Source organism: Vipera ursinii (genome assembly GCF_947247035.1).
Source record: "Vipera ursinii genome assembly, chromosome: 1".
Lineage (NCBI taxonomy): Eukaryota > Metazoa > Chordata > Lepidosauria > Squamata > Viperidae > Vipera > Vipera ursinii.
Window position 1 is genome coordinate 277,873,116 of NC_139512.1, and position 25,242 is coordinate 277,898,357.

At 40.0% G+C, this 25,242-nt stretch overlaps 1 protein-coding gene across 1 annotated transcript in view; it reads left to right on the forward strand.

Annotated features, from left to right (window-relative positions):
• Nucleotides 1-25,242, forward strand: part of IGF2R (insulin like growth factor 2 receptor) — a 93,540-nt gene that overhangs the window by 56,931 nt on the left and 11,367 nt on the right. Inside the window, exons 28-43 of the mRNA XM_083372883.1 lie at nt 2,159-2,292; nt 4,334-4,431; nt 5,066-5,202; nt 6,848-7,038; nt 7,620-7,746; nt 9,601-9,726; nt 11,293-11,564; nt 14,512-14,712; nt 15,545-15,694; nt 17,183-17,344; nt 18,196-18,403; nt 19,267-19,413; nt 21,487-21,721; nt 22,626-22,762; nt 24,042-24,159; nt 25,077-25,223. Coding sequence (XP_083229009.1) covers nt 2,159-2,292; nt 4,334-4,431; nt 5,066-5,202; nt 6,848-7,038; nt 7,620-7,746; nt 9,601-9,726; nt 11,293-11,564; nt 14,512-14,712; nt 15,545-15,694; nt 17,183-17,344; nt 18,196-18,403; nt 19,267-19,413; nt 21,487-21,721; nt 22,626-22,762; nt 24,042-24,159; nt 25,077-25,223 — 2,590 coding nt within the window. The remainder of the gene's footprint in view (nt 1-2,158; nt 2,293-4,333; nt 4,432-5,065; nt 5,203-6,847; nt 7,039-7,619; nt 7,747-9,600; nt 9,727-11,292; nt 11,565-14,511; nt 14,713-15,544; nt 15,695-17,182; nt 17,345-18,195; nt 18,404-19,266; nt 19,414-21,486; nt 21,722-22,625; nt 22,763-24,041; nt 24,160-25,076; nt 25,224-25,242) is intronic.

Below are 25,242 nucleotides of genomic sequence, written 5' to 3' on the forward strand. Positions count from 1 at the left end.
AAGCCCTGTGGAATTCTTGACTTCTGTACATTTTTATAAACATGCAGGTATGTGTGTGTATATATACACACAGAGATGCATATACTTGTCAGTTTATATATCTTCTGTATATGCTTTTATTTGCTAATTTTTATTTTTACATCTAATGCCACTAGGTGATTTCCATTCTCTTTTTGTGTGATAAAAGTAAAGGTAATTAGAACACAGGCAAGGTGTCTGGACACTCTGCAGCAGAACAGGCCATCCATACTGTAAGCTGCCCAGAGTCATTGAGATATGGATGGCTGTAGAAGTGGAATGAATGAATGAATGAATGAATGAATGAATGAAACAAACCCCTCCATGTGGATATCCCCTTGATGTAGTGGAGGGGCTTGTGTGTTCTGTTAAGGTTGAGAGCTGGAGGTATACCACCAGAACATATACCAGACGAGTTACCCAACAGAAGAGCCAGACTAAGAGTATCCACAAATAAATATGTGCCATAAATTCCAAAAGCCACAGTGATAATCCCCAGTCATTATAAATTGTGGGATTCGTGGTCCAAAGCAAAGACTGTTTGCCTCCAGATTACAGAATAGTGAGAAACTGATTGAGGCAGCTTTTGGAAAAGATGAAAGAAAAAGGCCCTAGAGAGTGCTCTGTGTTTATGTATTCTCTATGTTTGTAATGAATGGATATGTGTTTGGCTTGCTTGCTTGCTTGCTTATTTATTTATTTATTTATTTATTTATTTATTTATTTATTTTTATTTATTTATTTATTTATTTATTTATTTATTTATTTATTTATTTATTTATTTATTTAATTGGATTTGTATACTGCCCTATTCCCGTAGGACTCAGGGCGGTTTACAGGGCAGTTAAAACCATGAATACAAAAAATTAAAAACAAATAAAACAAATTAAATTCAAGCACCAAGAGTAAATCTAAAACCCAGTTAAATTAACAACCCCACAGTCTGGACCAAACAGATCGAAGAGCCAAGTTTTCAGGTCCCAGCGAAATGAGCGAAGGTCGGGGGCAGTCCTAAGTTCTGTGGGTAGTTGGTTCCATAGGGCAGGCGCACCCACAGAGAACGCCCTTCCCCTGGGAATAACCCGCCGGCATTCATTAACCGGCGGTACCCTGAGAAGGCCCTCCCTGTGGGGGCGCACAGGACGATGGGAAGATGATGCCGGCAGCAGGTGTTCCCTTAGATAGTCCGGACCCAAGCCATTTAGGGCTTTATAGGTCATCACCAGCACCTTGAATCTCACCCGGAGGGCAACCGGAAGCCAATGCAGCTCACGGAGAAGAGGCGTTACACGGGAGTATCGGGAAGCTCCCATCAAAACTCGCGCGGCTGAATTCTACACCAGTTGAAGCCTTTGGGTGGTCCTCAAGGGCAGCCCCATGTAGAGGGCATTGCAGTAGTCTAACCGGGAGGTCACGAGCGCATGAGTGACTGTACGTAGAGCATCTCGGTCCAGATAGGGACGCAACTGGCGCACCAGGCGAATCTGGGCAAAAGCCCCCCTGGTCACGGCTCCTATATGATCTTCCAAACTGAGCCGTGAATCCAGGAGGACTCCCAAGTTGTGAGCCCTATCAACGGGGCGTAACACCTCATCCCCTATTGTTAATGATGGAGAAGGTTGGTCAGCCCGAGATGCCGGTATGAACAGCCACTCAGTCTTGTCAGGATTGAGACGAAGCCTGTATCTCCCCATCCAAACCCGGACCGCCTCCAGGCAACGGGACTTCACAGTGAGGGCATCACTGGGTTGGGTCAGGGTGGAAAGAAAAAGTTGGGTATCATCACCAACTCATACCCCACCCCGAAACCACGAATGAGCTCACCCAGCGGCTTCATGTAGTAGTGGCTTATCTTGAACAAGTGATATGCAGGCAGTAGTTTGTGTGATTGCTCAACTTAATGTAAAGACTAGCATTGGAATTTTTTGTAGGATAATGTGTGCTGGTGATTAAAGCTGAATTGTTAAACTTCCATTCTCTTCTCCCAGAAACATAACTATATTAGTCTTTTAATACAACTCTTAAGAACCTTCTTCCAGCAAAGGATAGCTCATTCTCTCTCCACACACATATACTTAAAAACTTTAAATTTTCAATAAGTTTCTCTTCAATATTTTGTCATATACATTTCTGTAACTAGGTTTGCAGACTGAAAAACTGACATATGAAAATGGATTACTTAAGATAAACTACACTGATGGGGACATATGTCACAAGGTGTATAAGAGATCAACAGCCATATTTTTCTACTGTGATCCTAATCCTAATTTGCAGGTAAGGAAACTTGGGAATTTTAATATGTTCTAAAATAATTAAGTGTGGCTTGGCAGTTCTCTAAAGAAGCTCTGTATAGACCAACCACAAAAAATTAAATGCAGTGAGAGATTACAGTTACATAATCCTGATAGTTGCCTGTTAGATAAAATGTTTATTAAGGACAAAGATGTATACTGAGTCCTTAAATGCAAATGATTAAGGGCAGTCCCTTTTTTATTTCATTGTATCAGAAGGGAAAATGTTAAATATATGTAGTTTCACTATTTAGTTAATTCCATTTTAGTTTTAATTAAGTTTAAAGAAAATCACATGTAGCTTTTGTCCAGGCCTAACCCTAACTCACAGGTCGGCAACCTGCGGCTCCCAGCCGCCCGGTGCGCGCGCACCTCTTCCAACGGGCAGTGGTGCGCGCGCACCTCTCCAAATGGAGAGTGGCACCGCCCGTTTGGAGAGGTGCACGCGCACCTCCCCGAATGGGCGGAGGTGCGCGCGCACCTCCCCAAACCTTTGGAGAGGTGCGCGCGTACCTCTGCGCGAATGGGCAGCGGTGCCGCTCTTTCAGGAAGCCCGCCGCGGCCCGTCTGTGAAGCTGCCGAAAGCGGCAGCTTAGCAGAAGGGCCGCGGCAGCTTCCGCAAAGAGCGGCGCCCCTGCCCATTCCGAGAGGTGCGCGCGCACCTCTCCGAACGACCGGAGGTGCGCGCGTACCTCCGCGCGAATGGGCAGCGGTGCCGCTCTTTCAGGAAGCCCGCCGCGGCCCGTCTGTGAAGCTGCCGAAAGCGGCAGCTTAGCAGACGGGCCGCGGCAGCTTCTGCAAAGAGCGGCGGCCCTGCCCATTCCGAGAGGTGCGCGCGCACCTCTCCGAACGACCGGAGGTGCGCGCGCAACTCCCGTCGTTCGGAGAGGTGCGCACGCACCTCTCGGAATGGGCAGGGGCGCCGCTCTTTGCGGAAGCTGCCGCGGCCCGTCTGCTAAGCTGCCGCTTTCGGCAGCTTCACAGACGGGCTGCGGCGGGCTTCCTGAAAGAGCGGCACCGCTGCCCATTCGCGCGGAGGTACGCGCGCACCTCCGGTCGTTCGGAGAGGTGCGCGCGCACCTCTCGGAATGGGCAGGGGCGCCGCTCTTTGCGGAAGCTGCCACGGCCCGTCTGCAAAGCTGCCGAAAGCGGCAGCTTTGCAGACGGGCCGTCGCCATCAGGCAACCGGGAACCGGTTCCATCTCATTTTTTAAAAAATGGCAGCCGCGTGCGTCCGCGCATGCGCAAAAAACCTTTTTTTGCGCATGCGCGTGCATGGACACACGCACGCGGCTCCCTCTTTTTTTAATTTGTGATGGAACCGGTTCCCAGTGGCTCTTTTTCTTTTTTAGGTTGCCGACCCCTGCCCTAACTCCATCCATAGCTTTGTCCTGTGCAGTGCTTGTCTTAAAGAATTACCCTGTTTGAAGGGCATAGGATGTATAAATTCTTGCCATATCATTGTCATTTCTTTTTCACTAATTTTGTGCTGCAGTAGCTGTCACTTATTTAAATCTGTTCTGATCATTTTATTGAAGCAAGCCTAATAAGTGTGGCATGGAAATAAAAAAAACATTAAAACTTGCAATAGTTTAAAGCTGGCATGTCCAACCTGGCTCACTGGTCGCATGTAGCCCTGAATAGCTAGTAACACAGCCCCACAAGATCATAAACTTTTAATATATTAAATATATTGTATATTTTATATATGGTCCAGTTCAATTCCTCTTCACTCAGGATGGCCCAGGCAAGTCAAAAGGTTGGACATGCCTGTCAAAGGATTGGTTCATTTGATAGTAGATTGCTAAAACTTTCTATGTTTACAGTGAGAAGAGTCAAGCCCATTTTTTCTGGCCTTGCCTCATTTCTTCCACCCCAATAGACTTCAGTCTTGGGATTACTGCCTTGAGCAAAAGAGCTTGAGGACCGATTTCCAAATGTCCATCCATGGTTTAATATTTTTTTAGCTATGGTGTTTGTCTGGTCTATAATATGCAACAGGGTTTTTTAATCTGTTTCCATAGCCAGTATTTCTGAAGGAAACCGAAGATTGCACCTATATGTTCGAATGGCATACTCCTTTTGCCTGCCCACCTTCCAAATCTGTTGAATGCTCCTATAAGTAAGTTGTCTTTCCCCAGAGTGTTTTTAGGATTTTCTGCTTTATTGGTCTATTGTTGCTTAATCCATACTAGATATTATTTGCTGTGACATTCTGAGAACATGAGTTTTCCTCTTCTGTAACTATATAACAAGAGCCTTATTTGTACATGAGCAGCATTTGAGAGCTGTCTAGATAAAATAGTGTGACCTAACTCAAACAAAAGAGGAATTAATTAAAGTAGTAATATTGAAAAATAGAGACAAATGCTGGTATACGTTTAAGTCTTTTCTTGCAATATTCCCATATGCCTGTCAGGGTTGCAGGCTAAGATTAATATTATGAAATTTTACATTTTCTTGTGCAGGCAGCTGTGCTTGCCAAGAAACGGGGGACAAAACTTGGGTTTGGGATCCCAGTCTATTTTAGCCTTAGTGCGCCAGTGTGTAGTTTGGGTGATGGGGAACGTTGGATGTCAGTAGTCACATTAGAATTGCAGTTAGAGAGGAATTCAAAAGAATTTTGCATACATTCAAAATGTATGAATGTAAATATAATTGCTTTGAACATTTGACTTGGATTTTTGTAATAGAAGTTCTCTACATCTTGCATGTATTTACTCTGTTAGTTTAACTTTTTTTTGTTCCTTTTGTAGAGATAGTGCTGGCAATTCCTATGATCTCTCTCCTCTGATTCAACAAAAGAAAAACTGGGAGGCTATTTCCAAGACTAGCTCTTCACAGAAATACTATATCAATGTCTGTAGATCATTAGTACCTCATCTAGGAGCTGGTAAGAATTGGGGGGAGTGCTATTTACTGAGAAGTTTCGCAGGAAATTTTGGAGAAAAGTTTGAATGTGCCACCAGATTCTGAACAAAATAATTCAGTTTCTTTGTGGGGAGTCATTTTGCTCAAATTAAATCTAGCCTTTTATGTCTGATTTGCCATCTGGTGTTTTTTTTGGTAAATAGGAAATATTCCCATCTGTGTAAATGAATAAATTCTCATTATCAGTTATACAAATCTGGACAATGACACAATGGCCAGCAGATTGTAAGAGCTTGGTGCCAGGCTATTGGGTCAGGCTAGGGCAGGGGTGGGCAACCTCGGCTCTTTTATGACTCCCAGAATTCTGGGAGTTGAAGTCCATGAGTCATAAAAGAGCTGAGGTTGCCTACCCCTGGGCTAGGGCTTCCTGGGACAGCTGCAGTTGGGTCTGAGATGGGATGGCTGCAGCTTTGTGCCAGGTTGCAGGGGCAGCTGACACTCCCAGAGCCATGATGCCCCCAAGAAGCCTCTGAGTTGAGTGGCTCTGGGGCTCTTTGCCATACCACAAGGCAACGTGCAGGGCAGCCAGAAGAGCAAAAATGGTGGAAATGGGAATAGTTGAAGGGGAGGCATTCCCTTACCTTGCAAAAATTGAGGCTTGGGCTGGGAAGGGACCAAGCCTAGAATGACTTGGATATGGTGGGTCCTTGGCTAATGATGGCAACGGGGGGTGGTGGGGGGGCGGGTAACCAAGATTGCTGTTGCTAAGTGATGTAGTCACATAACATTGCACTTTATGACTGCATCACTTAGCAATCTAAATTCTGGTCGAAATTATTGGTGTAACTCGAGGACTACCTGTGTGCTGAGTATGTATTAAGGGAAGTTGAAATGGAAAAAAGAAGAACATGGTTTTAAAACTGGACGAAGAAACATCGCTAGCTTGCACTATGCTGATGACATTACCTTGATAACTGAAAATGCAGAGGATCTGTAAGCTTAGTAATAAAATTGAAAAGCCAAATGGAAAAAGTGATTAATTTAAATATAAAGATAGAACAATAAATGCTAACAGGTAGAACAACCAACTTTAAAGTTAGCAGTAAAGATACTGATGTGGCGGATAGCTTCCGCCTTCTAGGTTCAACCATCAATAGTAAAGTAGTAAGCAGTCAAGGAATACATCACAGAGTAGTACTTGTTACTGTAGCCATGAAGATTCTGGAAAAGACATTCCTTTGTTTAAATTTATTGGCCACCCAACTACTCACCATTCAGATGTGGTGATGTGTCAATTCAGAATTGTGCAAGCCAGGGAGATGGGTGGGGGTGGGGGGTGGGGTGCTGCTTTTACCCTGCAGTTGGTTGCAAGGGCAAATGACCACCAGTATGCTGCAGCAGGCATCATTTTGGAACCAGGTTGTAACAAGATTTTGAAGGATTCTCCTTAACTACAAACAGTTGCTGAGCAGTGACTTCATCTATATAAAAATCTTATCTATAAAAAGGATTGTCTCATCATGAGGTAACCTCTTTTTTTGCCAGATCCAGATTTTTTTTTATTTTTAAAAATGCTATTTCTTTAATGTACCCTTTCTGTGCATATATGTATCCATACTAAATTATTTTTGTTTTCTTACTGGAATTTTTGTTTGTTCCGTATTTAGATTTTTGTCCCCCAGATACTGCAGCCTGCTTAATGAATGGTTCTAAGTATATAAGCTTAGGTGAAGTGGCTGAGGGGCTGAAATGGGAAAATGGTATTTTTGTTCTTAAATATATAAATGGTGAGAAGTGTGAAGACCATATCCGGAACAAATCTGCAACCATCCATTTCAAATGTGATGAAAGGAAAGGTGTAAGTATGTTTCTTTTACTGAGAGCTCAATGAAAACACTTCATAGATTCCTGTTAAAATAATGGTCATAGAATTAGAATCCTAGTTCTTATTTGGATCTCATTTTCATAAATTTTCATAAATCATTTTTTGATTTCTTAGGAGGAGGAAGTTATTTAGCTACAGCTATTTGGGTATGGTAGCAAGATAGCAGATAACCAGCACTGACTCATTATGTAGAGAAAGAAAAAAGTGAAATTTTCTGGTTCATAAAACTCTTACAAGTAATGATAAGCAAACAGGTATCTTCCAGAAATTTAGACCGCTACTTCCAAAATTCCTGACTGCTGGTTATATTGATGGGAATAATGGTTCAAAGTCTGTGGAGATCATGCCCATACCTATCTTAAATGTAAATTCACTAGCATTATCCAGTTAATATTAGTCACAGTTTTTATGTGACCTCTGAAAAAAGATGAACTGATCCCAGCTTGCCATGTTTCATTATTTTTCTAAGTGCAAAAGTTGTTTCTTGACTACTGAGAAAACCATTGTTTATCAGCTCTGCAAAGACTCATATTCTCCTTTTTTTTATCTCCCAGAATTCCAATCCAGAACTGGTAACAGCCCATATGGATTGTGAATATAATTTTATGTGGTATACAGCTGCTGCATGTCCTCTGAAAAGCAATGTGCACAATAATTGCACTGTGTCTAACCCTCGTACAGGTAATATTTTTCTCTAAATGCGGGTTGACGAGATGTAACAAGTAGAGTTGACATCTAATGCCATAGAAATGTCTCAGAGTGTGGTGCAAGCAGTTCATGCTAGAAAATCCTCAATATCTTTCAAGGTGTTACTGAACTGAAGCAGTTTGCCCTGAAGGAGTAGGGCACAATTCCCATATAGTGATACAAGATCCTGATCGCTATATGAATCTGACAAGGTGATTTGCTTTCTCTCTGGCATATTGCATGTTGGTTGCATTAATAAATTTGGGAGATATTCATTGAGACCCATAGGAAGCTCTGACAACATTCATTGACAAAGTTAGACAAAAGATTAAGAAATGCAAAAGAAAGCAAGTGCACTGAACTAAACTTCGTTAGCTTCCCATCTAGAAAAAATATGCTTTTTCCTATCCTGTAATTCTGTTAGCATAATCCCCGTATTCCTCATTTTTACCAGCAAGGAAGTTGCCCTCTGGTCTCCATACCCATACTCCTGTTAGTATTTTTTAGCTCCAGTTTCTCTCCATATTTGGTAAATGCTGCTTTCCTTTCCCTATATATATATATTCTTCTGTAGTTTTTTTGTTGAGAATATTTAGAACTAGTGTGTGTCTGACTTATAACAACAATACCCATATTAATCAACATTCTCTTTTAATGAAGTGAATTACTGCTTTGTTATTTTTTATGTATTAAAATATTTTCCTTTCAACTTGACTGAGATGTACGTATCCCATTTCTCATAAATAACAATTCCCTTTATGGTAATGGTGCTCATTTTTTCTTCTCCAAATAATGAATTGATTACAGCTGTGTAAAATGTTCAGATGTGTGCTTTATAGATTAAAGTACTTCCTTGAAGCTACTTGCACTGCAATATAGCTACTGCTGTGTGAAGAGTGAAGCAAAAGGATCAGAGCTCCAGCAATTTACACATTTAAATGTCCATTGAGAGTTCTCTTTTTCTCACTTCTTTTAAAAAAACCTTGGAAGTATTTGCTATTTTATCAGATTGCAGGAAAACAGGCACACCGTATAATTTCAAAGGGAGCTTGCATAGAGGAAAAAGGCAATGTTGTCATTCACAATTGCAACTTTTGCAGCATCCAGTGGCTATGTGATCCACCATTTGTAACTTTCCTACCGGCTTCCCACAAGCAAAGAGAATGGGGAAGCTGGAAGGAGGTTGCAAGTCACTATAGCTAGTTGTTCCCACTCCTGCCATTTTTTCAGACACTGCCCACTTAATACTCCACAGTGCTTGCTCACACTCCTTAGTGCCCATCTATGATGCCCACCTACCTGCATACGTATCACCTGGCCCATCATAGCTCTTGGCCTGCTTGCCTTGTTTCCTGCCTCTTTCTATTGGTCCTTGCTGTCACTAAGTAATGCAGTCATGTGACATCATGCTTTAAAACTGGATTGGATAGTGATGGAAAGTTCAGTCCTAACTGTCATCATGACTCTCTATGGACACTGGTAAAGAATAAAAGCCATAACCCATTATTATATGAATATTTTTATCTATTGTTTGACTACAGTAACAGGATGGCTTTGGGTCTCATTCTGTGGACCTTATTGTTATACTGAGATGCAAATCATCACCCCATATGCCTTTATGTTTATGGTCCATGTTAAAATTCTGTGGGTATTTATTTGTATACCATATTTATCATTTTTATAAATAATATGTCAAAAGTCCTGAATGTATGACTTTTAGACTGGTTTTGAACTTTTGATGTCCTTCCTTCTCGTGGAGTCAGCTTATTGAGCGTCTTGATTGTTTTAATAAAAAAATATTCTCCATAGTAATATTCCTTTTTTTCTCCTTTCTCTGTTTTCTTCCAGGTCATCTCTTTGACCTTAATCCTTTAAAGAGACAGGCTGGCTACACTCTCTTAGATTTTGTGAACCAGAGAACGCTCCAGTTGAGTGTGTGTGATGAACCTAAAAGTTCATGCGGTGGAGACACTGGTAAATTTTGACTTGCTGAGATGCTGATAGTGAACCCAGCTTCATAGGATAGAAAGAGATTGTTGTGATACTTTATTTTCTTAAACCTATCTTACTGTTGATATGTGACGTACCAGTAGTAATGTAGTAAAGTACATTTCAATAAAAATGTAGGACAGTATCTGGATAATGATGCGTGCTCTTTTCCCCGGGGTAAGCTTTCTCCAGTGTATCCAATTTATCAGCCACTTTCTACATTCTGTACAGGTAGGTCTCAATTAGTGGATTAATTTTATTTATTTATTTAATAATATTTCTATACCGCCCTTCTCCCTGAGGACTCAGGGCGGTTCACAGGGCAAAAGTAGAATACAAAATACAAACATTAAAAAGAAATTAAATAATTGCCCAAGTTAAAACAATTACTATTCAATTATAAAACCCCAAAGATAAAATTAAGAATACAAAAAATAAAAAACCCCACCAATCCCCATCAGGCTAGGCCGGCTTGTACAAACAAAAACGTCTTGAGATCGCGACGAAAGGAGCGAAGATCGGGCGCCATCCGGAGCTCTACCGGTAACTGATTCCACAGCTCCGGAGCGCCCACAGAGAAGGATCTCCCCCTGGGGGCCACCAATCGACATTCTCTGATCGGTGGCACCCTGAGGAGGCCCTCTCTGTGGGAACGCACAGGGCGCAGGGAGCTTGATGCCGGCAGCAGATGTTCCCTGAGGTACTCCGGCCCCATGCCATGGAGAGCTTTGAACACCATTACTAGTACCTTGAATCTCACAAAAGGGTCATGTTATTTGAATTCACACTATTCAAAGTGATTTTTCTGTGAGAAGTAGGGCAATTGGTTCCAGCTCAGTGGAAATAGGCAGTTTTAAAAATCAATGTAATTTTTATGTTTGTTAATGAAATACTGTGTAACAGTAAAAAAAGGATAAGCCTACGTCCAAAGTGTATCTATTATCTCTTATATTCTGTTGTTCTTCAAAAGGTTTACACAAAAAACAATTGGTGTCTGAAACCCCAACAGCAGCTGTCCATGTACTAGACCCAACCGCACATATGGTAGCCTTGTGCTAATTGAATTCTTGCTTGAATTAAACGTGACTTGGTATCAGTTTATAAATTAAGTCAAATTTTGCACTGTTCAAACTTGCACTAATACTGATCTACGTATAACTTTAAAAAAAAAGGATACTTTTATTTCACTTCTTACCATGCTGTGGAATGGATCTGGTGAAGGCATTGTCCCGTCTATCTGATATTAAGAAGCTTACATAGCCTCTTGTTAGGCATTGTAAGCCTTAATAATATGCTAGTGTGCTGCCCACTTTATATCAAGGAAGTAAATTTGAAAGAACAAAACTACATTAGGACTACTCAGTGAATCATGGAGCAGCTTGATCCTAGCACTGAAGAACAGATAATTCTCTTTTTAAACAAAATGTTGAAAGTATACCTTGTTCTGGATTTGTCCATACTAATTGTGTTGAACCTAACATTTCTTCTGTCCAAAAACAAGGAAACAGGAAAAAAAACAGACTAGCATTGTTCTGTTAAATCTGTTAATAGGAGTTTGTGTCACGGATGGCCATCAGCGATCAGTTAATGCTGGGCGACTAAGCAAAGCATTAACCTATGAAGATGGATTTTTGAAACTTGTCTACAAAGAAGGCGAATCCTGTCCTGCAGATCCTGATTTGAAGTATATGAGCTATTTCACCTTTGTGTGCAGATTGGATGCTGGCCCTGGCAGCCAGCCGGCTCTCCTTTCTTTTGATGAGAAAACATGCACTTATTTTTTCTCTTGGCATACTGTTTTAGCCTGTGAAGAAGAAAGAGTGGTAAGCAAATTGTCTATTTTATTAACTTAATTTTAATCTAAAATGACCTGGTTATTTTAAGATTAAAAAAAAAGTTTAAATCTTCTAGTTTTGGAAAAAAAAGTTGTTGAAGTAAAATAAGCTATTCCTATTGAGCATAAAAGAGGTAATATAGTATTTATGAGATCACTTGAAATTTCTGTCAAAAAGACATCCAACTCTAGTACAGAACACCCCAGAAGACAAACTCAGGATCCAAAAAGATCTTGACAAACTTGAACAATGAGCTCTATCCAACAAAATGAATTTCAGTGTTGAGAAAGGCAAAGTTTTACATTTAGGCAGGAAAAATCAAAGGTACAAGTACAGATTAGGCGAGACCTGGCTCAAAAACAGTAACTGTGAGAGGGACCTTGGAGTCCTAGTAGACGATCACTTGACTATGAGCCAGCAGTGTGCAGCTGCTGCCAAAAAAGCTAATACAATCCTGGGTTGTATAAACAGAGGCAAAGAATCAAGATCACACAAAACCCTAGTAAGACATCTGGAATACCGCAGCCAATTTTGGTCACCATATCACAACTTTGGAAAAAATTCAGAGAAGAGCAACTAAGATGATCAAAGGCTAAAACGTGAAAAACGGGTGCAGGACTTGGGTTTGGCTAGTCTAAAGAAAAGAAGAAATAGGGGAGACATGATAGCAGTGTTCCATTATCTGAGGGACTGCCACAAGGAAGAGGGGGTCAGGTTACTCACCAGAGCACTAGAGGGCAGGACAAGAAACGGTGGCTGGAAACTGATCAAAGAGAGAAGCAACCTGGAATTAAGGATAAACTTCCTGACAGTGAGGACAATTAACCAGTGGAACAGCTTGCCTCCAGAAATTGTGGGCGCTCCATCACTGGAGACTTTTCAGAAGAGGCCGCTAGACAGTCATTTGTTTGAGATGGTATAGGTCAGGGGTCGGCAACCTCGGCTCTTTTATGACTTGTGGACTTCAACTCCCAGAATTCCTGAGCCAGCTATGCTGGCTCAGGAATTCTGGGAGTTGAAGTCCACGAGTCATAAAAGAGCCGAGGTTGCCGACCCCTGGTATAGGTTCTCCTGCTTGAGCAGGGGGTTGGACTAGAAGACCTCCAAGGTCCCTTCCAGCTCTATTCTATTCTACCCTAATGATTAACAACCCAACAATTTCCCTTGGAATTTTGAAAAACAGTTAAATTTCATCTTAGCCAGAATAATAGGAGGAGGAGGAGGAGATAGAACAAATTCATTTATGAGTTTAACGAGATGAGGCTGAAGAAGAGAGCACAGAATCTCACAACTAAGTCCCTGAATAGCATCATGTCTGTATTTAGTCTCTGTGTAGTAACTAGTATGCGCAGAAAATTCCAGCAACTGGTTTGGTGTAGTCCATGTCCAAACCAAAATATTCACATATGTGTATTGTTTGGTTCTGCAGTCAGGCTACTTTATCCAGGGCAGATGGAATTTAAGGGGGGGAAAATGAAGGACAACTTGAAGGGAGGAAGGAAAGGTGTTGGGAAGAATGGGAAGTCTGGAGGTATGAGATATACTGGGATATCAGCAACAGGTGACGGGAGAGGAAAGAAGGAGATGAAGGGCAGGTGAGCTGGTTTTGTATGCCGTGCTGGAACATAAATGTTTGAAATTAGGGAATGGGAGGAAATGAGGGGAATAGTGGGTTATGCCGTGGTTGCCCAGTAGTTAGAATGCAGTATTGCAAGCTAACTGCCCACAGGCAGGACTTCAGTCCTGACAGGCTCAAGGTTGACTCAGCCTTTCATCATTTCGAGATCGGTAAAATGAAGATCCAGATTGTTGGGGGCAATACGCTGACATTTTGAACTGCTCAGAGAGTAGTGTAAAGCACTATGCAGCAGTATATAAGTCTAGGTGCTATTGCTATGCCATGCTGAAAGCTGCTGAAGGTAAGTGGTGACATACATCCATTTTTCCCTTATTCACCCAATGCAGATTCATCTGTAGACCTTCACAACCAAAACATTCTGGATATTTTTTCCCTCTTTTAATAATTTTATTAAAAGTTTGTAAAAAGAGAAAAGCTCATACACTAACAAGAAAAAAATCAAGTGGAAAGCTAAAAATATGAGAAAGTAAAAAAAAGTTTTTTTTAAAAAAGATTGCAAATTAATGATTTCTAATCTTCTTAGCAGTTAACATTTACAAGTTGACTCTCTGTTGTTTCTGTGCAGATATTTCCTTACTTGGCTAGGCAACATCTTCGGTGCTGGAAAGGAACAGTTTATATATACACCATGTTTCCCTGAAAATAAGACCTATCCCGAAAATAAGCCCTAGCTTGATTTTTATGTGTGTGCCTAATATAAGCCCTACCCCCCAAAATAAGCCCTGGTTAAGACCCCACCCACTCCATCCCACCATCTGGTTGCACGAAGTGGGGCGAGGCACATGTGTAAAAAATCAAGCTAGGGTGGTGTGTGTCTGTGTGTGTGTGTGTAGCTGCCCCACACACCCCGCACCCACTTACCTCAGGACGCGTTGCTTCCTGGCCTCCTTTTCGCTGGCAGAGGACTTTCCTGAAGAAGTGGGCCAGCAGCGGCCACATGGGCTCCTGCTGGACGAAGCGAGACAGGGTGAAAAATAAGACACCCCCTGAAAATAAGACCTAATGTCTCCTTTGGAGGCCAAAAAAGATGTAAGACCAGGTCTTAATTTTCAGGGAAACATAGTAGTAGCCTGCCCTCTCAGTGTTGGTGATGTTTTCTCCTTCATAGTTCCTTAATAATAACAGTAATAATACAAGACCACCTTTTCTTTTTTTAAAAAAAGTTCCTACTGTAATAAATCCCCCCCCAATTTTTATAAATGAAAAATGCGTGTCCTTTTTTCTAATATGTGTCTGTCACATAGCTCATAATGGTTGTTTCTACTGATCTGTGAATTTTCTCTCCCCGACCCACAGGCAGAATGCTCAGTTACCAATGGCAGCAGAACAATTGACCTTTCCCCTTTAATCCATTGGACAAGTGCCTATGAGATATTTGATGACTTTTCTGACCAGAATCCAGATTTCTATATAAATATTTGCCAACCTTTAAATTCCATCATCAAGTGTCCAGCTGGAGTAGCTGTGTGCATGATCCCACTTAATGGCTCTCCTGTAGTAAGTAATATTATCAGCATGTAGGAAATTGTCCTCTTTTTCACAACAGGATATTAGAATGAATACCTGATATACCTAATAAGCTGGTTTAGTACAGTAATGTATTATTTAAGAGCCCAGTTCTTTGGAGACTTCATGTTCTCCAAACAATTGTTTGGAAAAGTAATTTCAGCATTTGACATAGTATAAAAGATTGAAAGGAGGAGGGACAAATATCTGTTCCTACTTCACTTTGGGACACATCCACTGTCATAAAGTCAGGAAACATTTAATTTGTTTTCAAACCATATCATGGAAAATCTCTTTAAAAATGGGCAAGTTCTACAACCTTAGGGCAAGTAAAGATTATGTAATTATTCATTAAAGCAGTCCAACTTCTTTCAGTCTTCAATACAAACAGGAAGAAACATTTTGACTGCTTTTAAGCAGCTTACTTATTTAAAACTAACACGATTTTGAAAGCAGAACAAGTCAAACCAAGTCAGACTACTTGAAATGTATAGTTTCTGATTCTTTGGGCCATTTTATGCTAAATGGATAGTAATTTCAGATAGAGGAGCACATTGATCTTGCTTATGTTTTTCGCAGTACTAATGTAAATATTTTGAGTACATCGGAACAAAATGTAATTGGAATCATATCTCTCATCATATGAGAAATACGTTTACAATAAAAATGGATGGACCCCTTCTAATTCATTCATTCTGTCCCCTACTGTAACATATATTATCATAACTTGTATCTAGATTGAAGCGATTATTTCCTAGTGGATGCTGAAGCTTCAGTTTCATTTTGGGGTCAATCAGGTTAATTTTATATTATATTTAATTAGGATATTGGTCGAATCACAGCACCTCCTCAGCTCAACAGTGCAACAAATGAAGTTAATATTGCCTTCAACAGTACCACTCCTTGTCCAGAAGATAAAAATCTCAACTATTCTTCACTTATTGTGTTTCACTGCAACAGAGGAACGAATCTGGTAATCATAGTTTTATTTTGCTTGTTGACAAAAACTTACAAGTGTTTACAAATTAAGAAAAGGTTGAAAAAGGGGACATCCAAACAGCTGGTTTAACCTTGTCCAGTTTGTGAGTTGGCAGAAAACTTGAGACAAAAGATTTGCTCTCTTTGCATAGCCAATTCCTACTCTGCTTCATTAATGAGACTGGTGAATGATGTTGTCTGCTGCCAGGAAAGTTAATAAGGTGGGTTTCCTAGTGGCAGAGTAGACATTTTTCAATTGCTTTCCTCTTGGAATGAGAGTAGGACTCTATAGAAGGTGGAGTGTTTTGAAAGATGACTAGAAAAGTAGGTTTATGGAAACTGATGTATGGAGTAGAGGTGTGTGTGTGTGTGTGGGGGGCCTTTCTTCTCCTGCTTTACCAGAAAGTCCATACCTTTCTTGTGCCTCACTTATGGTGCCAGATCCATGGGGTAGATTAGGCACATAGATAAAGGAGGGTTAAGATGGGGTTAAAGGTGGAAGGGTGAGTCTCTCTTAATTGGAAGCCCCTGTTCAATCAACAAATCACTTGTATCTACTTGGAGAGGTTACTACGTATCCTTCCCTTTCAAATTCCCCCTTGCTACAAGAAGACTCTTGAGAACAACATCTACCCACCCATAGGTGACCACACCAGACAAAACCAAACAATGGGTGCTGGACAGACTCTTCCCCTCATGCATCATTATTTACCACTGAAGGACTCGGACTGAAGGGATAGCATAGCTTGTGTTGGGAGAAGATTGAAAACACTATTTTCCATGTTGGATCAGTACATTTCAAAGTTAACTGACCTTATCTTTGATTTGGAGACACATTATGCAGGTGTGTCGTTGTAGAATGGTTAGAGAGGCATGACATTGCTAATAAATGTGCAAGGTTCCTTAACTGCAAATTAAATAATTTCACCCATCAAAAAAGTTTTCAATTTTCTGGTTAGTAAAATAGAAATATTTTGCCAACAGAATCCATGATGAGGGGGAAATGTATAATTTTCTGCTTTTCCCAATTATCAAAGCACTTCTTCATCCCACTTTTTAACTAAATGAGGAGAAGTGGAAAAAGAATGAATTTTGAAGGCTGAAAGGGAATATTTGGGTTGTGCACATAACCTGATATCAAACCCTTCTCTGATACAAGCAAATTATTATTTTTTAATTGTCTTAGGTTTGTATAATAAGCATGTGATCTGCAAACACATACCTCAGTTCTCTCCAGAAAGTCAGCATGAAGCAACAGAAGTTGGGACATGAACTTATTCATTTGTTGTTGTAGAAATTTTTGAAGCTTGATTATTTCCAGTGTCATCAACCTCAGTCACAGCAGGCAAAACCAAGATAATATAATTAAAAACAGATGGGTTTATTTAACTTCAGTGTGTGTTTAATTTTCAGTCATTTAGCTTTCTTACTGAGACATCTGATTCTCAACTATTTTATTCCCTTGTTTGTTTGTTGGTAACAGGGGAAGCCCAGAATGATAGAAAAGTCCGGCTGCGAATATATATTTGAATGGAGTACCCCAGTGGTGTGCCCTGATGAAGAAAATGTTTTGGGCTGCTCTGTAATTGATGAACAACTACACTATGCTTTCAACCTGTCAAGCCTTGCAGGGAAGCCCTATAAGGTGATTGTGTTGCTGTGGCTAGTAAGGGGACGCGTTGATGCTGTTCTGACATGAAAAAAGTGGAATTGGTCTGTTGCAGACCAGATGATCACAGCTTAGCGATAAAATATATGCTTTTAGTACCATCACAAATCACATTTTCTGGAATAAGGTAAAAAGGGAATTGGATTGCAGCACAGTGGCAGATTTTATGTCTATCAAATTATATTGTCAATGAAAACGTCTCTCGAGGGACTGAGCTGCATTTCTCATATTTCCTCTCCAAAAATATATGCCGTTGAGAGTAGTGGTTAAGGTGTTGGGAGTGGAATCCAACAGCCGCGTGGAGTTCATGTTGAGTTAGTCATTATTGTTCAGGCCAAAATATGTCAAGAATCCCCGTGGACAACCAATTTGAGTTTCTCTAGGAAAATGGGATGTACACATTATAATAAAATGTAATAAAACGTGCTCATCGTACAAAGATTTCTTTTTCTGTTAAGACATGGGCCTAAAAAATTATGCAAATAATAATAGATGCACTAATCACCAATAGATGACTGAATACCATCAAAGGCATTCCTAGAACCATTTTCACCTATGAATCTACGAGATGAAATTCTGGTAACGTTTGGAAATGTTACGAGCATCATATTCACAGGTGTGTTTTGGAAAGCGAGCAAAGCACATCTCTGAACCTGCTGCTTAAAGTGAACATCCTCTGGAAGAGCCATTCTGAGACCCTCTCCATCTTGTCTTGCATAATCTGGTGAAGCCCTTGGCATGGCCATATTGAGCTTTTAAAAATATTTAGCATTTTCTCCGATTCCATTTGCAGATCTTTAATGGTATACTTTTGGCTGTCCGAATAGGTTCCTTCTGGACGCAGGAGCTACCATCTGGGGGTGTGTTCAGAAGTGGCAGATATACCTCAAGGAAAATGCAAAGATGCTGCAGTTTGTCTTATCTCTGGCAATAGTGCTGTCTCGTTTGGCAACAAAAAAGAAGTACAGTTGGACTACAGGCATCAAGATGAAGCTGTTTTCTTGCAGTATAAGGGTGGTGATAAATGTCCTCCAGGTATGAGATTTGCAAGGAATTTGCCCATTACTTTGAAAATTACATCATTGCATGCTTAGAATCTTGATTCATCAGCTTTTAGGTTTAAGATAAGTAACCGTATTTCTTTAACTTACTCATCTCATTTAAGGAAGGTTAACATTCAAGGCTACTCGGGCTAAATTCACCCCTATAGTTTTCATTGAGTGATTTTGAGATTGTACTTTGTCAAGTGATCATATACATTAACTCAGAGGTCCCCAATCTTTTGGGCACCAGGGACCGGTTCTGTGGAGAGAGGTTTTTCCATGGGCCAGAGGGGGTGTGGTTTTGTGTGCTGCCTGCATCCCACGGATGAAGCTTTGCTTGTTTGTGCAGATCGGTTGCTGGCATGCCACGGCTCGGTACCGGTCCAGAGACCAGGGGTTGGGGACCCCTGCATTAACCTATGTACCATTCTGGACTATCTAATTATAAGAGGTGAAAGGGAGGAAAAGATGCATAATACAAGTGCTTTCATGGATGTATAAATACATGTATCTTGACGTTTTTATCTTGTAAAATGCTGTTTTTGGGCTTGCATCTTGTTCCTCTTTGTATGATGTTGTTTTGCGAGGAGAACTGACATATGCAGAAGCATTCCAGCTGAAAGTGGCAGAGAGTGATGATCTTTGGGACCATCTCAGTTCATTGTAAAATAAACTTTATATAGAAAAATGATGGCTAACAGCAGTTACATAAATTGTTATTTGGAACTTGGCCTTTCTTAATTCTGAGTGCCACTGACAAGCCACTTCTGTGCTAAGTTTTGGGTCAAGAAATATTTACATTTCACTGTTTATATTTCGATAAATATTTCATTGTGCTTTTCTTTTACTTAACAGTAACTGAAAAGGGTGAGCTTTGTGTCTTCCCTTTCCAGTACAACGGTAAAAGTTATGACAAGTGCATTGCGGATGAACGAGACCGTCCATGGTGTGCCACAACTGATAACTTGGGAAGAGACCAAAAATGGGGATTCTGTGTAAATGGTAAGCAAGGAAATCAAACTCTGCTGCACAGCATGAAGCGTTAAGATGCGTAGCTGAACTAGTGATATCTGGTGGCTTTGAGATAAAATGACAGCTGCCGAAAAGAAATTTTTTTATTTTTTTATTTTTTTATTTATTTATTTTAATTTAATTTAATTTAATTTAATTTAATTTAATTCCATTTATATCCCGCCCTTCTCCGAAGACTCAGGGCGGCTTACAAGCTTAGCAGTAGCCTTCATTCTATGTATATGCCTGCTTATTAGGGCTTTCACACACACCCCAAGCGGCATTATTACAAAGTCAGCTTATTGCCCCCAACAATCTGGGTCCTCATTTTACCTACCTCGGAAGGATGGAAGGCTGAGTCAACCTTGAGCCTGGTGGGATGCGAACCTGCACTAATTTCAGGCAGCTGGTGTTACTTAAGGAGGCATTAGCCCACTGCTCCACCAAGGCTCTTAAAATCCAATCAGGATACAGGTAGTTCTCGACCGACGATCACAACTGAGCCCAACATTTCTGTTGCTAATTGAGACAGTTTTTGGGGTGAGTTTTGCCCCATTTTATAACCCTTCTCGCCACATTTGCTAAGTGAATCTGCAGTTATTAAATTGTTGTTAATGCTGCAGTTGTTAAATTAGTAACACAGTTAGTTGTAAAGTGAATCTGGCTTCCCCATTGACTGTTTGTCAGAAGGTGGCAAAAGGTGATCGGTCACGTGACTCCCCCAGGATACGACAACCGTCATAAATAGTAGCCAGTTGCCAAAGGTCCAAATTTTGATCACGTAGCCATGGGGATGCTGCAATGGTCATAAGTGTGAAAAATGGTCATAAGTCACTTTTTTCAATGCCGAGGAAGTGCCGTTGTCGCTAAGTGGTCACTAAGCAAATGGTTGTAAGTTGAGGATCACCTGCCATTTGTATTGGCGCACATAAGGTGTTGTTACGTAATAGAAATAAAATCAATCTTGCTATGAATTAGAGTAAATACGGACAGTAAATATCACAATGTCTGTATTTGGATAGCATATGTTTATCCATATTTGGGAGCGTCATTCAGGTAGAACTGGCCATTAACCCAGCCTGTGGATGAATTACCTTGATTTATGACTGCAGTTGAGCCCAGAATTATGGTCTGTGTTGTGCTGGTTGTTAAGTGGGCCATCACATGATCTGCCAGAACCTTTGAATCATCAGAGTCATAAGTACCTTTCTTGGAGTCTGTTGTAACTTCAAACAGTTGTAAAGTCCTTGACCATGATTGGGTTTCCTGGCTGGGGCCAGGAAAAATAGAAGCCTCATGCAGGTTAACTAACCCCCCCTATCAGAGTCCTTTGTGTTTTCTTGAAGAATAAAATGTGACCGAATTTTAAGATTGGGGATTCCAAATATGTTTGAATACTTGGAAATCAATAAGGCTTAGCTTATTTTAGATACATTTTAAAATGAGAACTTTGTAGTTTTAAGATTGGGGATTCCAAATATGTTTGAATACTTGGAAATCAGTAAGGCTTAGCTTATTTTAGATACATTTTAAAACGAGAACTTTGTAGTTTTAAGATTGGGGATTCCAAATATGTTTGAATACTTGGAAATCAATAAGACTTAGCTTATTTTAGATACATTTTAAAACGAGACCTTTGTAGTTTTAAGATTGGGGATTCCAAATATGTTTGAATACTTGGGAATCAATAAGACTTAGCTTATTTTAGATACATTTTAAAACGAGAACTTTGTAGGAAATATACAAAATTGCTTTGCATTCTGAAACCTCCCTGCTTCCCAAATTCACTATGTCCCTTTTCATATTGTAATAGATGACCTTATTTCCTTTGAATTGGAGCATAATAATTCCAGCTCTGATCACTAACTCACGATAGCTGATAGGCCTAGACTTACATAGTTTTGTCCAAATATAACACTACCGAACCACTGTACCCAACCTGGACCATATGAACATTAGAAGGCAAAGACAGATTACGGCTAAGTTTATTTATTAACAACTTTCCTACAGAATTTAATCCATGGATTTACAGTCTGCTTATAAGCTTTTGTTTGTATCTTGCAGAAGCTGGACAGCGTGAATCTACTATTATTTTTAAATGTGATGAAAATGCTAATAATGGAAGTCCTCAGCTGTTGAGTGAGACCCTTGGCTGTGCTGTCACATTTGAATGGAGGACACAAGTTGTATGTCCTCCAAGGAAAATGGAATGCAAGTTTATTCAGAAGCACAAAACCTATGATTTGAGAATACTTTCCTCCCTCACTGGCTCATGGGTCTTTGCAGACAAGGGCAGCTCGTGAGTGTGCTTTGGAACTCTGAAGGAAAATGAACTTACCAGTTTGTTATTCATTGCTAGTGTGTGGCTAATCATTCTTCCAAGTGTGTATCTTGCAATTCTGGCACGATTGCCTAAGTCTCAGGAAAGTGACTAAGACTAGGCAGTGCTTAAATCAAGTTTTGTAGTCCTGTGCTTTCAGTCAGGGAAATGATTGACGGGAAAGTGTACATCAAAGGGAAATGAGGGGTGCTTACTAAATAAAACGGGGTACATCTTTACTAGAAATATTTGATCAGTCAGCATTGCTCCGTTGAATAACCTACAATCATTGGAATATTGGGTTTAGACTGACTATCACCTAAGACAGGGGTAGGCAACCTCGGCTCTTTTATGACTCATGGACTTCAACTCCCAGAATTCCTGAGCCAGCTGGCTCAGGAATTCTGGGAGTTGAAGTCCATGAGTCATAAAAGAGCCGAGGTTGCCTACCCCTGACCTAAGAAATGGCCAAAATTCCAAAAAGATCTTTGAAGATTAATATAGAAGAACTTTTGGAAAATTCTTTCAGTCAAGTTACCTTACATAAACTGGTTGTCTTAGATAAGACATGTCAAGCTCATGATGCATGTGATGTCGCGCAACGTATCAGAGCTTTTTCGCCATTGCCGGCAATGGGGTGGGTGCGGCTTCCGGATGACGCGTCCGGCCCGTGGGCCGGCAGTTTGACACCCCTGTCTTAGATAGATAACATACCACTTCATGTTCTTGGAAATTAAAAAGAATGTAAGTTGGTTCTTCTTGAGGTCCTCTATTGATTGCTTTAAAAAAAAACTGTTTGAAAGGTAGAGTATTGATGCTTTAAATCATTATTAAACTGACAAGAGGTCTGCTGAAATTACTCTCTTTTCCTCCTTGGATTTAGTTACTACATGAACCTTTGTCAGAAAGTCCACGAAGGACCGTCAGGCTGCCCTGACAGGGCGAGTGTTTGCCGACGAAATCAGAATGGTGCTGTCCAAGTGCTGGGATTGGTTCATACGCAAAAACTTAATGTTACAGGTATGTCTGTCTGTGTCATGTCCCCTGCTATTTTATTCAGGGAGAAGTGATAGTTGCTATTCTAGCCTTGATTTGTTAACAGATTTATTATTTGCCTTGCACCCTTTTGTACTGCCTGTGCAAACAAATCCGGGTGATATATAGTAAAATCATGATAAAACAGTTAAGTTGGTCCTACATTATTAAAAAAAATAATATATAAGTAAAAGCAGAATTGTTAGTTTTCCAAGTCAGCGTGTCCCATTGTTCATTTGATAGGAGCCAAATGTTCGGTAAAAAAATGATAAGATTTTTAGTGCCATTCAGGATGCCAGAATGGAGCTGAGTACACTTTTTGGGGACAGACTATTTCACCTAGTGGAAAAAACCATAGAGAGAGTTTATTTTCTAGTCTGTGTCCATATCCTTTTCAGGGAAAGGATCTTAAGCAGATACTCAGGGGGTCTTCAAACTGGCTGAGAAATTCTGAGACTTGTGGACTTCAACTCCCAGAATTCCTCAGCCAGGCACGCTGGCTGAGGAATTCTGGGAGTTGAAGTCCACAAGTCATAAAAGGGCCAAGTTTGAAGACTCCTGCTGTAGATGTTTGTAGATGATGAGTGGGTAAGGGGGGGTCCCTAATGTGACCTGATCACTCCTTAAATAGTCTTATGGTGATAACCAGCACTTAAAATGAGGCCAGGAAGACTATTGGTGGCAGCTGCAAGATATGTGTTGATCTGCAACAGTGGATTCCACTCTTGAGTTATCCTTAGTTTTAGTTTTGTTTTCTAATTTCATTAGGGTTACATGATCTCATTTGCATATGGATGCATGAAAAAACCCTAATGCTAATACCTGTTATCCATTCCATCCATGTAATTCCACTTAAATAAAGTGATGTTCTACTAGTAAGAGACTGTAGATGTGGAAATAGAAAGAAATGTCCTGATGCTCAGTGCTTATATGGGTCAGCTATTCTTTATAATTCAAACAGTTGTTGGAATAAAATATTTTTAATTTTGCAAATTAAATTGATACCCATCTATGAAATCAAGATATGGACATATGTATATATCCCAGTTATAAAATATTAGCCTTTGAAGATATACCCAATCATTTTTGATGGAGGAGATATTACTCATGCCAAGTCATAAAGAAAGAAATTTAATTAAAAATGAATTTAAACTAAAATTTAATTAAAATAGAATCCAGTTAAATTCATTTGGGGCTTCACAGCATTGCTTTAGATTCAGATAATCTCATTTTGCTTTTAATAAAACCTGGTGTTTTATTTCAGGTGACAAAGTTCTTGTCAGCTACTCCAATGGTCATGAGTGTCCTCAGAGGAACAAAAAGGCAACAACAGTCATAGAGTTGAAATGTGGAAAAACTGTTGGGTTGCCAAGATTCAACAGGTAAGTACATGGGTGATTTGGTTTTTATAGCATAACAAAGGGCACCTCAGCTTTTATCAAGGTATATATTATGCACATGGCATAATTCAGGCTTTAGGATAGCTTTCTTCGATTTAGTGTGTTCTCAACAGTTCAGGAACTCCTAATGAACCACAATGTGGCCATACAAATGAAGTCAATAAAATGGATGAATGAGTAAATGTTGAGAAAGGCCACTATGTGGCATGAAAGAATGACCTACACTAATCACCAAATTAAATAGTGGAAATAAAATATTTTTTATGCTAAAGGTACCAATGAAAATGGAATCTATATTCCAGTCTAGTTTTGGTTCTAATTCTTCCATTTTTAGAGTATGAATCGCTGTATCTGCTGAAAGACAGCTGCAGATTTTGAACTGATTGTTGTAACTTTTACATGTGCACAAACACACTTATATATCCTCCTTAATATGGAAAAAATAAAAGAGAGGGTTCCCCCCCCCTTTTCTTGACAGCATGCATATTTTAAGGTCAAATTTTCTAAAGGTTTACATTGGATTACTAAATAAAACCATCTGTTCTAAATGGGTGATTTATAAACCTTTGCCTCTTATGTATATTGAGGAGTGTTGAAGTAATTCTTTAAAACTGAAACTCTTTACATAATTGCATGCTGATTTACATAGCAGAAAAAGAATTGAATAAACAAAATTGGCTAGGTTCACAAAAAACATTAAATTAAAAACTAGAATGACCAGAATGGAACTTGGGATAATGTATGCTTGATTTAAGTTCAGTGAAATGTGTAAATCCAACCATCACATCCACATGATAGTAAAAATATATAGTTACTTTCATTTCTCTACCTCTTAGTCTTTATTTTCATGCCGTTTCTGCCTCTGTTGGTAAGTTAATTTCCCAAATGCTTCCTCTTAGGATTGATGAAGAAAACTGTGCCTATTATATTACCTGGGAAACTCGGGCTGCTTGTGCTGTGAAACCTCAAGAAGTAAAGATAGAGAATGGCACAGTTATAAATCCAGAGACAGGGAAGAATTTCAGTTTGGGTAATATTTATTACAAGTAAGTTATTTTTTTTAAT